The 15,921-nt window shown below is 49.0% G+C and overlaps 1 protein-coding gene across 1 annotated transcript; it reads left to right on the top strand.

The window, feature by feature from the left end:
* Nucleotides 1–3,837: 3,837 nt before the first annotated feature.
* IGFBP3 (insulin like growth factor binding protein 3) lies at nt 3,838–12,308 on the top strand. Its single transcript, XM_012763427.2, has 5 exons — nt 3,838–4,388; nt 7,654–7,880; nt 8,408–8,527; nt 9,671–9,812; nt 10,803–12,308. The coding sequence occupies exons 1-4, from the start codon at nt 3,980–3,982 to the stop codon at nt 9,794–9,796; spliced, it is 882 nt and encodes a 293-aa protein (XP_012618881.1). The 5' UTR covers nt 3,838–3,979; the 3' UTR covers nt 9,797–9,812; nt 10,803–12,308.
* The last annotated feature ends 3,613 nt before the right edge of the window (nt 12,309–15,921 follow it).

Below are 15,921 nucleotides of genomic sequence, written 5' to 3' on the forward strand. Positions count from 1 at the left end.
CCTGTCAGAAAGAGAATTGAGCAAGCAGGTAAGAATAAACTCAGGGCTATTATGATCAAAGTCTCCAATCTCTCTTTTTGTTTCAGAAGTTTCAACCTTGAAGAAAAGTTGAATGTGTGACAGAGGCAGGAATTGCCCATTTGAATGACCAGGAGACAGAGAAGTAGCTCTTGTATAACTTACTGGCTATGTTGGCAAGAGTGTGGGAGCCCACATGGAAGGCAGCACTGTTATGAGACAAAAGGCCACAGACAGAGACCTCATTGAATGGAGCATAAACCTCCCTTTCCTAGGGTGGGGGCCCAGGATGGCCTGTCTTCTGATCAGAACATGTCCAAGCTCTTTCTCTGGAATCCATGAAAATCCAACTTCGAGTTCTCCAACAAGAGAGCACTAACTCTGAGGAGTCCCTAGCTCTGGGCTATGGATTGCCAGTTCTGGGAGGTACCACTTTCCCAGTTCACTTTATCAACTTGCCTTCTCATCTCTGGCAAACCTCGGAATTCCACCCCCAAAGCATGCATGCAATGCCAACACTGTCCCTTCTCAGCTCCCCGTCTCTCCGGGCACAGACCTGACTCTCCTTGGATGCACACAGTTCCTCCTGCCTGCCTCCCTCATCTGCTCTCCCACATCATTCAAGACTCAAAAATGCCGCCAACTCTCTGAAGCTTTTTCTGACCACATGGCAGGTTTGCCATCCTTCCACTGGGTTACAAACAGCCTCAGTAAACCCCTCTGTTTTCATCACAGTCATTCACACTGCCCACCACTGTTTGGTTTCTGGTGAGTATCTCCAGCTGGCATGTGAAGATTCTCAGTGACAATCTGTAGACTAAGTGGACAGATGAGCTCTTCGAGGTGTGATCTGTGGGTGAGAGTCATTTTGAGCATTGTTAGCCGCAGAAATGTTGGCAGCTGAAGGTCTCTAATGCATCCCCAAGCCCAGTATACATAACGCTGGGAGGCTCACCCAGCAGGCAGTCTGGTGGTAGGAAAATTAGGTCCCCTGTCCCACCCATACCTGCCTCAGGGGAAAACACTGAAAGTTTAAGCCGATTGCCACAGAGTCCTGGAAACCGGATCGCCACCATCACTTGCCTCTAGGAGTTTGGCCCTTTCTGCTCTGAGTCTAGTGGTGGTCAGCAAGCCTGACAGCCGCACCCCTGGACAGTGGGGACTTGGGGAGACGGTGCTTGCCCTCAGCAGTGCCTAAGGAGACCCTCGATGGTTTGCCCAGCCAGTGCCTGAGCAGAAGAGAAGCGAGGAGGCCAGCAGCACACGGGGACAAGGTGCCCCTCAGCAACAAGAGTGGCCCAAAGAAAGGAGGAGTGGTTTAAGTCAACTAGTTAAGATAAGCAGGCTGACCCCAGGAATCACTAATTGTAATCAGGTTAATGGGATTTTGTTAGTGAAAAAAGACACTCTCCTGGCTGTTCCTCTGATGATTATATCCTACTTTACAATTATTCGCAATATGTATGCCAAGGACCTTCAACAGGGGGAAAAACATCTTTCTCACCACGTGGTAGTTTATGTTAACAACAACAAACACCAGATTAATTGAAAGTTTGACAAAACTAACTAGCATGTCACTAAATTAAGTTCTGTGCGATCCAAACCCTTCCTGCAACAATTACATTCCCTGGAGGGGAAGTTCCCTGTAGTTTTGTCAAAAAATGGCTAAATAATAAACCACAATGATCCCCACGTCACTGTCGTGGATTTACTGCACTGTTTAAAGATTTCATGATAAAGGTGACGACAGTCTATATAAAACATTGTCACTGGAATATCCTTGGAAACTTGCAATGTAACACTTAGTTTTTGCGTGTTCCAAAAGGTCGGGCGGGACTGCCGGCGCTTCGGCGCCCCCTAGTCATTCCGCACTAAAAAGCCTCCGTTTCTCAAACTGCAACGCAAGGAAAAGGTAATGTCATGTAATATAAATTCAAGTTAATTTAAGAAGAGAATCGAGAGTAAATGTTTTTAAAAAATCTTTTCCAAAAAGACATTCTTTCTGAGATTCCCCTGCCCACGAGCCAGATGATAAAACTGGGTAGAAAGTGCTACTCCAGTCACCAGTCCCAGCTCCACGTGTAACACTGTACTAACCAGAACTGCAGACCTGCGGCCTTAAAAATAATTTTTGATACAGAATCCCATTCTAATTTCAGAGTCAAGGTCTCCGTGGTTATTTAAGGAACAACTGTAACCCTGAGGGATTTGTTTTGTTTCCTTTAATTTTCCAATGAAAGCAGAGACCCTGTTCTTGGGTCAAACCAGCCGCTGCACAGCTACACGGGAGTGGTACAGGAGAAAGGAAACAGCAAGCAATAACTGTGGCACAGCTTGTTGCAAACAGGCCCGAGCAAAATGGGGAAGCGCTAATGAGAGAATGAAGACATGGACCTCTGTCCCCGGCCCTCTGCTCTTCTTGTCTTTAGTCTTTTTCCTTTGTAAAGGCCGGACTTTGTTTATTTGTTTACCTGCTTATATGTGTGTGTATACATATGGAGAAAAAAGGAGAGGGCGACAAAATGAGAAAGAGACGGTGGGTGAAAGCTAACTTCACCCGAGGCTGCGTGCTGGAGGGGAACAGAGGAGATTCTGATTTGCCATTCCCACCGCGATCTGCAACGGGCTCCTCCACACTGCCGTCCGCTCCCTACAGCAAGTGTTCCCGTCCCACCGCGCCCAGCAAAGCGCTCCCCCCAGCCGTCCCCACGGCTGCCCCGCCGGCTCTTGGTAAGAGTCTGGAAAAGTTGCATTCTAGTCCAAACCTGGACCACTGGCGTCCTCTGTTGGTCACTGAAGGGAAGGGGCGCCCGATAAAACTGAAGCGACCCGAGTACCGGAGAAGGCCGACAGCGACCCCAAGGGCGCGAGTGCGCCCGTGGACTCAACTCTGCGGCAAAGCGTGTCGCCCGAGCGCATTCGCGAGAATCCCCGTCTCCACCTCAGGGCATCAGAGAGAATTTAGTACAGGGATCCAAAGTCGCCTTCAAAAAATGACAGTGCAAATCACCAATTTTAAGGACTATCTGGTTATTACTGTGCTTCAGCAGTGCCCATTTTATTGTCTTTATTATTCTTTTGTCGTGGACGTAAACTCTATTTGAAAACATAACCAGGGAGAATACCTAAAACAAGAAGAGCCGTTATGGTTTGAAGCATTTGAAAAGCCCACCCCTAAGGACGCGTTCGCTGCCCGCTCACCCCTAACTGGGGACCCCAGAGCAGCAAGTGTGAGTCTCCGCCGCTTTGAGAAGCAAACGTGAAAGGGGTGAAGGCCGCGTGAGCGTCTGCAGACGCCTATTTGTGGGTCCCTGGGCACGCAAACCCTGAGGCTTCCTGAGCCCCCAGTGCAAATCAGGTACTCTCATTCAGAAAGGTGCCGCGTCTTCCTCTACCCTAGCAATTACATTTTAGAAAGTTTTGCAAAGTACCTACGAATGAGGAGCGGTTCGTGCCAGCTTCCCTGACACCAGCCTGCCCCAGGGCGACCTCACCCCGGGCGTGGAGGGGGAGGGGCGGGGGCGTCTAGGAGGACTGGGGCGCTGAGTTGGCCAGTAGTGACTGGGATGGCCGGGGACGCTGAGGCGGCCTGGGGCGCATCAATGGCCAGGCGGGCTGTTGTTCCCAGTGGCTGCGTGGTGGCCCGGGCGCCGAGCGTGCGCACCGGAGCAGGTGCCCCGCGGGCAGCTAGCTGCAGAGGGCAAGGCGCGGGCCCCCGCAGCAGTGCCTGCGCCGAACCACTACCCTCCCCCCTCCTGGGCGCGCCGTTCCGGGGCGTGTCCTCGGCCACCCGGGCTTCTATATAGCGGCCGGCGCACCCGGGCCGCCAGATGCGAGCGCGGCAGCTAGGCGCTGAGAAGCTGCCACTGCCTGCCTGATTCCCGCAGCCTCGCGCCGACTGCTGTCGCCCCATCCCTGCGCACCCCAGCCGACCAAGCAGCGGGCTCCCGAGGCGGGCGCCATGCAGCGGGCGCGCTCCGCGCTCTGGGCCGCGGCGTTGACCGTGCTGGTGCTGCTTCGCGAGCCGCCCGTGGCGCAGGCGGGCGCGGGTGCGGCGGGCACCGGCCCCGTGGTGCGCTGCGAGCCGTGCGACGCGCGTGCGCTGGCCCAGTGCGTGCCTCCGCCCGCCGCGCCCGCGTGCGCCGAGCTGGTGCGCGAGCCGGGCTGCGGCTGCTGCCTGACGTGCGCGCTGCGCGAGGGCCAGCCGTGCGGCGTCTACACCGAGCGCTGCGGCGCCGGCCTCCGCTGCCAGCCGCCTCCCGGAGATCCGCGCCCGCTGCAGGCGCTGCTGGACGGCCGCGGGCTCTGCGCCAACGCCAGTGCCATGGGCCGCCTGCGCGCTTACCTGCTGCCAGCGCCGCCCGCGCCAGGTGAGCCGCACACAGCGCCCGGCACTGACGCGAAGGGCAGGGGCGGGAGGGCGGGGGCTGCTGCGGGAAACTAGTATTTTTTCCTCGCCCCAGCGGTTGTACGTGGGGAACTCGAGACCCCAAAACGTGAAGACGCTCGCCAGAGGAACCCTGCACAGCAGGGCTTAAACTTGCTCCGTTCTCTGAGCGTGTGTAAATTACAAAGCGCTTTCTGTGCAAATTGGTTATAGGTTTGGGGACGGGCGCGGAAGCGGTATCGAGGTTAGCTGTCAGTGGAAAGATCCTGGGCACCGGAGATTCTCACAGCCCGGCGCGGGTACGCGGATGTGGACTGTGTAGTCCAAGTTTGGAACGGGGCTTCCAATTCCATAAACTAAGAGGGAGCGCAACAATCCCGGGTTGCTTGGCGCGGCAATCCCGGGAATGCGGAGAGGTGACCAGGGGCAAATTTGGACCCAGGAAGGTGGGCGGGCAAGCTTTAGGGAATGGTACCTGTCTTTAGAAATACTAACATTTGCACTACCTTTGATTTGCAAAGCAAAGTCATGTCCTGGTGCGTTCAAAAACAAAGTGGATTCAGGGTTTGGTGTCTTTTGCGTAGAAAATCTGCAGTTCAGAAAGAAGCAACTTCTCAAGGTCACCTAGAGGCAGAAATAGAATGTAGGTTTAAACCCTGTGTGCCATTTTCAGTACCATCCGATTTGTACCCCCCACACCACCCCACACCCCTCTGGACTTCAAACAAATGGCCAGGTGTGTGAGGGTTCAGGGACTGTGGACCACGTGGATTTCAGTGACAGAGAAGGGAGTTGGAATTAGTCCTGGGACTGTTTGGCTTCTTAGTCTGAAATGGGAGGAATGAAGAGCTGTAAAAGAGAGCCCCAGAATAAGAAAAATGCAAACATTTGGCAGAGTTACCCATGCTGGCTCAGCCACTATCAGACAGGTGCCACCGTGGTAAGGGTATCACATTGTTCCCTTAAAAGAAGTTTAAATGGATTTGGCAGCTGTTCCTCTTTCAAGCATGCTTAGCCAGCCTCACATGGTCATATGAGAAAAGTTGCTGCCCTGCACAGCTGAAGGCTGGGAGCACTTTCCCCACTCTAGTCCCCACCCCCCACAACGATCAGGTTGAACAGATGTCACTGGGCAAGCCCCCATCCAGGGCTAGCAGGATGGACAGTCCCTTTATAATTTATGTAGCTGCAAAGTTTCACACCAGGTAAAACAATTTCCTCACTAGGCAAGGTTGAATTTATTCTGAGAAACAGCAGATTAGTGGAAAGGCAAGATTCCAATTGCCTGAAACACACTGGCTTTAGTTGACTATTAAAATTGCTAGAGGTATTTGTCTCTCCAGGCAAAGTTATGTTTTTTGCTGTGTATGTTATTGCTCTAGTACATTTTAGGGGTCTTGGAAAATACTTATAAATATTTTCATTCTTAGGCTTCAATAATCATTATGATTACTACTATAGTAGTTCTATAGTATAGGTTGATGTGAGTTATTATAAGATTATAAAAAGATCGTAAGTGACTTCTAAAATCAATTTGGGAAAAAGTAGGTAAATTTATATGACAGTCAAAATTCAGAAATTATCTATTGCTTAAATAGAACTGTTTTCTATTCATGCCCTAGTCTGCAGTCCAGTCATTAAAAAGAAACCAAGGAAGTTTAAGAAATTACTCAGAGTTCTCAGAAAAGAAACATAAATGTGTTTATTTACATATTCTTTCCATCTCCCTTGTCTCGAATTTCCTTGGAAAAGAAAAAAAATACTAGGATTAAAGGAAATTGAAACCAAATCCTATTAATTAGGGACCTATTTTTTCAGCCTCTGGGATAGACCCTGGGAATTTCCCCAAGGCACAAAACCCCCATAGGGAACTTGGTAGCTGGACCTCAGATGGCTGTTTGACAGGTGAGGAAGCTGAGCCAGAGAGGAGAGGGATTTCCAAGGCCCCCTGAGCGAGCCTTCCACTGAGCACCTCCAGAGCAGAGCAGAGCACCTGCAGCCAAATCATTTCAACCCTCTGGTAGCTTTCTAGAATAGACTCAGAACCAGATGGGGGACCTGGACCCCCTGCCATGGGTAGACATGAAGACCCTGCTTGTTGCAGTGAAAGAATTCCCTGACGGTCACTTTCAGGCTTAAGCCGAAGCCCTTGGGACATCTGAGTTGGGCAGTGCAAAGGCCCTGGAAGCATCTACTCTAAATGTAGCCTTCGATTCCCAGAGAGGTCCCACCTTCATCCTGGGAAAGGAATGGAGTGAGAATCCTGGCTACACATCAAGCCACAAATTTAGTCATGTACTTAAAATCCCAACTAAGCTGTAAACATTCCAGCATCCATTTCAAGTATCAGGCTCTCGTCAGGTAGCACTTTTGATCATAAAAGGGGGTTCTGCTGGAGGGGCTTTCTACTCCCCTCACCCCCACCCAGGGAATGAAAGAGCTTTGGTACTTAGAAGTCTGAGCCCTGAGTGGAATTTGGGTGCTCCCGTGCTGACTGGGGGTGAGGAGGACGCACCCAGGAGGGTACCCCCAGGATGCACAGGGTTTTGTGGACCTTGAGTTTCAGAGATATAACGAGAGACCTGGAAGACAAGCCACCAACACACCAACTTGATTCTGGGTCCCTGAGGCAAAACACTTTGCAGATTGGAAAATTCAATTTCCCCATCTGAGCCTGCCAGCCACCTCACATAGAGCCTGTTCACCTGGTAGCATTGAGGACCATGCTGGCCAACCCTGAGCAGATGCCAGAATTCCCAGCAGGGCTTGTTAAAACCCAGGCTGCCACTGCCACTCTAGCCTTGCTGGGGTGGAGGATGTGCATTTCTTTCAATTTCCCAGGGCTGCTGCTGCTCCCACGAGTGGGAGGACCATGCTTGGAGTCTCCTGCAAGATTCCTGAGCCAGCAGCACCCCATGGCTCGGGTCTGCCCCCTGCCAGCGGAAGATGAAGCATCTAGAGAGCAGAACTGGACAAGCACCTTCCTACCTTCTTTAGCTGTAGCCGCGTAGGAAAAGCACATGTCAGATTGACTTTTAAGCAGATGACTTCCTGAGTTAGAAAGCAGCTGCCACGTAGCAAGCAGCTCTATGGAATAACATTTCATCAAGGTTTAAAAAATAACTTATTTGGAATTGTTGACTAACAGTGCCATTTAGATGTGACGCGGATGCAATATTAAGATTTTGAAAAGGCTGTTGTTAGATGTTGGTAACTCTCGTGTCTTTGTGTCGCCGGCGCTTGTCAAGGAAACGCCAGTGAGTCAGAGGAGGACCGCAGCGCAGGCAGCATGGAGACCCAGGCCGGCCCCGGCACACACCGCGTGCCTGATTCCAAGTTCCACCCGCTCCACGCCAAGATGGACGTCATCAAGAAAGGGCATGCCAAGGACAGCCAGCGCTACAAAGTCGACTACGAGTCCCAGAGCACAGACACGCAGAACTTCTCCTCCGAGTCCAAGCGGGAGACGGAATACGTGAGAGCCTTTCGTCTTATCAAAGTAGGAGGGTGGGACCCGCCAGCGGGACACTCAGAGCCTCTCAAGGACAATCTGTAAACAGTGGGCCCCAGTAGTTCTGGCTGACTGTCCCCTCTGTGCCTCACCTCTTTCCCTTTCCCTCCTTTTCTTTCCTATCTCAGAGAATTTTAGGGGGACCAAGCTGCACTGACACTTGTGAAAGCATGTGGGGTATCAGAAAGACCTCTGCAGATAAAGTCAAACATCCCCCTAGAGATGGCTGTGTTCTGGTCACTTGTTCTCTAAGTTTATTGACCTACTACTGGCCCTAGACCAGCTCCTGTGCCTTGCTCTGGGGAGAGCCAAAGAAAGGCAGGGAGCAGTGGTTAGCATCTTCATGGGGGTTTCTTCCTAAATCGGGAAAAAGACCCTCGAGGAGCATATTACAGGTCCCGCTGCGACGGCTCTGTGGCAGAGGTGTTTGAAAGCGAGCATTCCAGAGCAATGGCCGTGACTCTGCTGTTCCCCAACTTCCTCATCCCCAGGGTCCCTGCCGCAGAGAAATGGAGGACACGCTGAATCACCTGAAGTTCCTCAACGTGCTGAGTCCCAGGGGTGTCCACATTCCCAACTGCGACAAGAAGGGATTTTATAAGAAAAAGCAGGTGGGTGTGGTCCTAGGTGTGGTCCTTGTGGTCTTCTTTTTCCCCCACTCTCCGCTGACACAAAGGAGAAACCAGCCTGCTGCCCCCAGGCCCTTCTGGCCGTGGCTCCGACTCTGAGCCCGCGCAGCGCCGGGCCCGGGACCTGGCACCAGGCTCAGGAGAGGGACCAAGGGCTGCTTGAGTGATGCTAGATGGGTCCAAATTCTCAACCCTCGGGCCTTTCTCCCTCCGATGCCCACTCCCGCCCTCGCAGTATCTCACCCAAGGCACCCATAAGACGCTGCTGCCCATGGAACTTTCATAAACTGCAAGGGGCACACTGACACTTAGTACTGCACCATGGAATGGCATTTCAAATAACTATTGCAGCAGATTTCTGAGAAGTGTGACATCAGGTCATACAACAAAAAGCTTACCCCGAGATCCTACATTGGTCCTCTTCCCCACTGAGGCCTTCCTGATAGTGACAAGCAGAAAAGGAACAAACAAGTGTGAGATATAGTTACGTTAAGCCATGATCCGCATACTCTACAGAGGTATTGCGTGACAGCAGCATTGCAGTCGGCTTTCTAATTGCACAAGTCATACCATGGTGCCTATAGAATTAGCCCGAGAAGACCTAAGTAAGCAATGCTGGCCCCAGGGCAGCCCCGTTCCGGGGTTTGCGGTGGCGGTCACAGTCGGAGAGCCTGAGTCTTCCTCCGAGGCTGTTGTTCTGTTGGCCTCTTAGTCACACCATCATTTCTGTCAGTCAGTCATGCAGCAAAGGCGTGCTGAGCAGGTGCCCTGTGTCCCAGGGCAGATAGAACATTCTCATTTTCTCATTTGGCAGGTAAGTCTGCAGGCTCAACAGCATCTGCAGGGTCTGGTATCCACCTTAGACTTCTAGGGGTACAAACCTGTCCCCACTCCAGCTTTCTTGGAGGAGTTACACCTGCACGGACGTACACACAGACGCACACGCAGATGCGCCGAGGCATGTGTGGCTCTTCAGTAGTCTTGGCTGAACTTTCTGTCGTGCTTTCTCGGCAGAGCAGAGCCATGCTGAGAAAACCATCTTACCATCGTGGGCCCCGGTGACCGGACTGATGCTGGGCTGGGGGATGTTCGTTCATTGCTCGATCTTCTGTCTCTATCCCACAGTGCCGCCCTTCCAAAGGCAGAAAGCGGGGCTTCTGCTGGTGCGTGGATAAGTACGGCCAGCCGCTCCCGGGCTACGACACCAAGGGGAAGGAGGACGTGCACTGCTACAGCATGCAGAGCAAGTAGACGCCTGCCACGTGATGTAAGCCCTGGGGAGGGGACTGTGCCGGGTGCCGGGGCCTCGGCGTCACTGGCCCCGGGGGCTCGTGGACTGAGGATTGCTCGGAGCTGGGTGTGGCCACTGGCCCTTCCCCAGCCCTGCTGACCAGGAGCTGCAGTCCAGGCCCAGAGAGAGAAAAGCAAACAGGACAGACCCTTCCGAAAGTGCAGGGAGGGGAGGCCCCACCAACCCAACCAAACAGGCGCAGGGGCAGAGGCTGGGCCGGCGTGGGCTCAGAGATGCTCTGCTGTATCTCAGAGAACTTACAGGACCCGAGCTTTCATACGCACACCAAGTGAAGATGTTCAAAGTCAAGCTTTTCCCATGTAGCTCAGGTGGTTCATTTATCTTCACAGGAAACTGTTTCAATCCACAAGAACTTCTTAAAGACGCGTGTTTCTTAAAGACGTGGATATGAGACGGCTGAAATAGCGCAGCTGGGAGAGCATTACTCAGAAAATGTGGCTATTTTTGTTTTCTGGAAAATACATTATTAAAATTCTGTTAGTCTGTGGCTAATATAATTTTAATAAAGTTTATTTGAATCTAATACAAAAATGAAAATTTAAACCATCATTTTGAAGATTGTTATCACATTCAGTAGTCTTTTTTCCTTTAATAACTGCAGGAGTTATTGGGGTAAAAGGAATGACTATATTTCATCTTCTCAAGACAAATTTAGTAAGCAGAAGAAATTTTCATTTTTAGCTATAAGGGATTTTTTACCCTTGCACGTTAGAAAAATATAATTCTAATTTTAGGGTAACTCTCTCTGACACTGAACACTGTGGGCATCTTACAGTGTTCTCTGCTTTGTGAAGAAGTAGGGGGTCGAGATGCCAGCCCACCAACTCCAGGTCTAAGACCATTTATTTACCTGGGGGCCGTGCCTGAGTATCTAAGGGGAGGATTTGAGCCTGTTTGATTTTGGGAGCGATAATTTCAATTTATTTCTTTTTCTTTTTGTTTTAGCTAATGTGGAGCTCAAATGCGCCTTATTTTGCACAAAAGACTGCCAAGGACATGATCAGCAGCTGGCTACAGCCTCAATTTATATTTCTTTCTGTGGTGAACTGATTTTTTTAAAACCAAAGTTTAGAAAGAGGTTTTTGAAATGCCTATGGTTCCTTTAAATGGTAAACTTGAGCATCTTTCTTCCTACTTTCCTGTAGTCAGTGAAAAGCAGTTTGAATTCTCTTGTTGCTTCCTATAAAAATACTCGTAAATGCGAGCACGGCGCCCAGATGTCCCCCTCCTGGAGTTCTCACTGAGCGTCCACCAGAGCGGCTGACCCTCGACTTCATGACTTAGGCAGCTGTGTTGCCTACATAGAGTACACGCTTCACCCCCCTGCAAAGTGAACACAGGTCTTCTCACGAGTAGGAAAACCCCTAAACTCCAGTCATCCGGGCCGCCCTCCAGGAGCTCACAGCCTCCTGTGGTGCCCTCTTTGAGGCAGGAGCCTGGGTCCCTCGACCAAGAAGACCATTCGTATTGTCAAGTGACCTGCCCTGCTTGGGGACTGCTGGAGAGAGTCAGGTGGAGTCTGTCTTGTAAAAAGAAAAAAAACAAAACAAAAAAGACCAAGAATGTTCTAGGCACTCTGGGAACCTGTAAAGGCAGGTATTTCTACCCCTCCTTTGTCAGACGGCTTCCTGAAGGCGTGGCCTAGTGGAAGGCCCAGGATGGCTTTGCCGTGGCCCCACTGGGAGGAGGGATGGGCAACAGCAAGAGTCAACCTCCGTGTTCAGAGGCATCACAAAAAAAAAAAAAAAATGGCACGATTCTTCGGGTGACTGTGGAAAATAGTGTTTTGTAGTTCAACAGCTCGTGACAAAGTTCATTTTTGAGGATAAGCTTTTTAAAGGCAAAGGTTTATTTTCATCTCTCACCTTTCGTCCTCCTTGGCACAATGTAAAAAAAGAATAATATCTAAACAGGAAAGTTGAATGGCTCGTTAGGGAGCCCATTGAGAACTCGGGAAACACATAAGGAATCACTTGTGTTTGTTCGAACTTGGAGTCATTCTCATACTTTTCTTTATAATTCACACATATATGCAGAGAAGATACATTCTTAATTCATTGTTAACAGTGTATGCAACATAGCCCAATATAATAGGATCTATGCTAGATATTCCTAGATGAAGTGTTAGACGTGCTAGATGATGTAACTACGGCCGCATCCGGGGAAAGGAGCCGTGCCTGGGGGCTGGGCTGCTCTCCGGAGGCGAAACCCAAGGAGGTCTGGAGAAGTCGGCGCCAGAGGACTCTGCCCTGCCCCGCTGCGGCCCTCGGTGGGTGTGGACACGTGCTTCACAGAGCTCTTCTTGTGAACACAAAGACGTCTCAAGACATTCTGCCTACCTATTAGCTTTTCTTTATTTTTTTAATTAAGTTTTTGAAAAAGAAAAGTATTTTTGAAAAGTTTGTCTTGCAATGTATTTATAAATAGTAAATAAAGTTTTTACCATTAAAATATCTCTCTCTCTCCTTACTATGGACAAGCCTCCAGATTTGTGTCACTAATGAAATGACCCTTCAAGGGCAAAATATGTCAGCTATAGTAGAAAACTTCATAAACACAAGTATATTTCCCAGCTTCCATCTCTAGCAAGAGAACCCAAGCAAGATAGTTTCTGTGGCCTTCGTTGGCATCTCGTGGAGCCATTGTGTCACATCTGCAAGATGGTCCAGCCCTAGGAGGTTGCACTATTGGCTCCATACCCATGATGGATGATGGTGTGTGGGCAGGTTTGGGCAAGTCAGCAAATGCATCTCTGTGACCGTGTGTTCCTTATCTTTTTGGGGGTTATGTCCCACATTGTCCCATCTAACACTACTCAGAGGAGCCTTCTCCAGCATGCAGGGCAAGGGTCAGAACAGACAGCCCTCCTGCCCCGTGCCTTTCTGCCACTCTCTGCTAGGAGAAGAGAAGGGGACAAAGGCAGGAGAAAGGAGGAGACCCCAGGAGATGCTCTCTGCAGCCTTGGAACAATGGTCACTTGTCAGAGCCACTCCAGGTAAAATACTGAGCCTGTGGCTTCAGGGCATCAAAGGATAAGCTGCATGTAAGGAATTCCCTCCTGTTTAAAGCAATACCTGATCCACTGATGACATTTCTAAAATGGTACACTTATCATAGAGTGTTGTGTGCAATGAGCAGTAAGGCTGATCATGTGAGAAACCAGGAAAAATGGGAGGACAGCCCCCTGTGGGTGCTATGCCTACAAAGCCTTGAGGATGGAGGGAGACAATGGGCAGAGTGAGCTCCTTGGGAGGAGCAGGTGCAAAGAGGCCATGGAGCATGCTGGGGCAGGATCCAGGAGTGCCCAGGCAGCCAGGCCATGTGTCTGGAAATCCAGGACTGGAGCTTGAAGGCCCATGGGAGCTGAGAAGGGCAGTGAGCTGCACAATGATGCTTGCTTTATAAACCCACTAGGTCTGTCTTTCTGGAAGCCACCAACTCATGTACACTCCTGGTCCTCACCCCTTAACCTCTAACCTCTGCCACTTTCCACACCTTTTGATGATGAATTCTATGTGTCAACTTGACTGGGCCATGGGGTGCCCAGATTAAACATTGTTTCTGGGTGTGTCAATGAGGCTGTGTCAGATGAGATCAGCATTTGAATCAGTAGACTCAATAAAGTAGATTGCCCCCCTCAGTGTGGACGTGGTTGGACATCATCTAATCAGTTGAGGGTCTGAATAGAACAAAAGGCAGAGGAAGAAGGAGTCCATGCTTTTTTTCCATCTCATCCTCTCTGGCCCTCAAATTGGGACTTATACCATCAGCTCCCCAATTCTGAGGTCTTTGGACTCAGAACCAGCTTCCTTGGTTCTCTAACTTACAAACTGCAGATGGTAGAATTTCTCAGCCTCCATAATTATACGAGCCAAATAATAAATCTTTTTTGATAGGTTATTGCCGAGAGAGAGAGAGAGAGAGAGAGAGAGAGAGAGAGAGACTGCCTGTCCTGCTCAGCAGCCGACTCGTCCCGGGCCCACAGTGCGCATGTGTGGAATGTGCGCCGCACTCTCCAACGGCCCTCTAGCAGTCTGAGGGACAGTGAACTGGCCCCCTGTTTAAAAGGTTTGAGGACCCCTGCTATAGATGGATAGATATAACCTAATGGTTCTTTTTCTCTGGAGAACCCTGACTAATACAATACCTTTGATCACCTCTTCCTTCTAAATGGTCTCCTGCTACCTTGAGTACATACCTTGAGGTTGCATCCCCCTGGTTCTCCCGCCTCTCTGCTTTGTCTACCTCCCTCCCTTGGCCTCCCAGCTAGATTCTTTGGGCTCCTTCTTATCCTCTGCCTTCTCTCTCAGCCAACTCTGCCCTCTCAGGCTTTCTTCTACCATCCCCTAAAGTCACATGTGCCCCAAAAACCCACACATGCACAGAAATGAACAAGCAAGGGTGCTCGACTCCCTGGAAGCCAACACAATGCAGGTGTTATGACAATGGCTTCCTGAGATTTAGCTATTAAACTGACACACGTTAGAAAAAATAACAGTCGCCAATGTTGATGAGGGTGTCACAGTGGGATTCCAGGTTTTCTGCTGTGGGAAAGGCAGCCTGTCCAGAGGGATGTTTCTGATGCAAACAAACTCCTGAACCAGCCATCCCACTGCAGAAGCAAATCCTAAAGGCATCATCTGAGATGTGCACAGAGAGTTAACTACAAGGACATTTTAAATTGAAACTCATTCTTACAAAGAAATATTATGCCACCACTGACATGTTTTTGAAAAAGAGTTAATTAATATGGAAAAATGTTTGTGGCGGGCTAAAAGAAAAGCAGATGTTATTATATTGTGTTCACACACAATTACACATAAAACTAAAAGGAAATACACCAAAATATTAACCCTGGTTATTTGATTATAGATAATGTTTTTAATTTATTTCTACTCCATTACAATCTCAACAATTTCTATACTGAATATAATTTTCTTTCTTTTCATTCAGAAAAATTTGCTGCATTTTTGATGTCCCTGCCTCCAACTCCTGTCTGAGCAGCGAGCCTACATTTCCATTAGCCCACTGAGCATCCTCTCCAAGGTTGTAGGGGCATCTCCTACAGCCCGGACATCCCATCCCATCCAGCTACCGCCCCGAACTTTGGAAATGGTCTTGACTCCCATCCTTGTCCCACATTCAACCAGTATCATTTATTTACTTTTAATCTCCTAGGAGGGCACACAACAGTGAACAAAATACAAAAAAATCACTGCCCTTTTAGAGAAAGACAAGAAATAAGATTAGTGTGGCATATAGGGTGTTAGATAGTAAGTTCCATGGAGAAAAAAATTAAGGGAAATATGAAGTGTTAAGTGTTATTGCTGCTTTCTTTTCTTTCTTTCTTTCCTTCTTTCCCCTTCTTTCTTTCTTTAATTCATTCTTTCTTTCTTTTCTTTTTTTTCTTTCTATTAGAGAAGCTAGCTAATGAAGGCCTCATTAAGAAGGTGGCTTTTTTCTTTGTTTTCAATTGACACATGTTGTACACATTTATGGGGTAGAGTGTGATGTTTTGAAATCAGGGTAATCAGCATATTCATCACTTCAAACATTTATTGTTTCTTTGTGATGAGATCATGCAAAATCCTCTCTTCTAGTTATTTAGAAATATACATGATTGAGGAGCCTTCATGACCTAATCATCCCTTAAGGGCCTCACCTCTTAATATCATCATCACATTGGCCATTCTTTTTCAAAACCTCAATTTTGTAGAGGACAATTCAAACAATAGCAGTATGAAATATCTAATAGTTGAAATAAAGAGCAAAATAGATTGAATAGATAATAGAATAGATAATGGATACAGCTAAAGGACAATTTAATAAAGGGGGAAAACAAGTTGAAGAACTCTCTTAGAAGGAAACAGAAAGAATAAAGATTAGAAAATATGAAAGAACAGTTGAGAGAAATGAAGGACAGAAGCAGATATGCCATTCAGATAAATGGGAAATATTTAAAGAAATAAGAATACAAGTTTTTAGAATTAAAAAAAAAGACATTATATTGAAAAGCCCCATAGAATGTAAAAAGGGATATAGTTTCAAAGACATTGCCAGGCGA

The sequence above is a fragment of the Microcebus murinus genome, chromosome 9 (assembly GCF_040939455.1).
Source record: "Microcebus murinus isolate Inina chromosome 9, M.murinus_Inina_mat1.0, whole genome shotgun sequence".
Taxonomy (NCBI): domain Eukaryota; kingdom Metazoa; phylum Chordata; class Mammalia; order Primates; family Cheirogaleidae; genus Microcebus; species Microcebus murinus.

Excerpts from the sequence above, each read along its gene's own strand:
- IGFBP3 (XM_012763427.2), top strand. The coding sequence starts at position 3,980 with ATGCAGCGGGCGCGCTCCGCGCTCTGGGCCGCGGCGTTGACCGTGCTG. Across the intron at positions 4,389-7,653 it reads GCCAGCGCCGCCCGCGCCAG|GAAACGCCAGTGAGTCAGAG; the intron begins GTGAGCCGCACA and ends GCGCTTGTCAAG. Across the intron at positions 7,881-8,407 it reads CCAAGCGGGAGACGGAATAC|GGTCCCTGCCGCAGAGAAAT; the intron begins GTGAGAGCCTTT and ends CCTCATCCCCAG.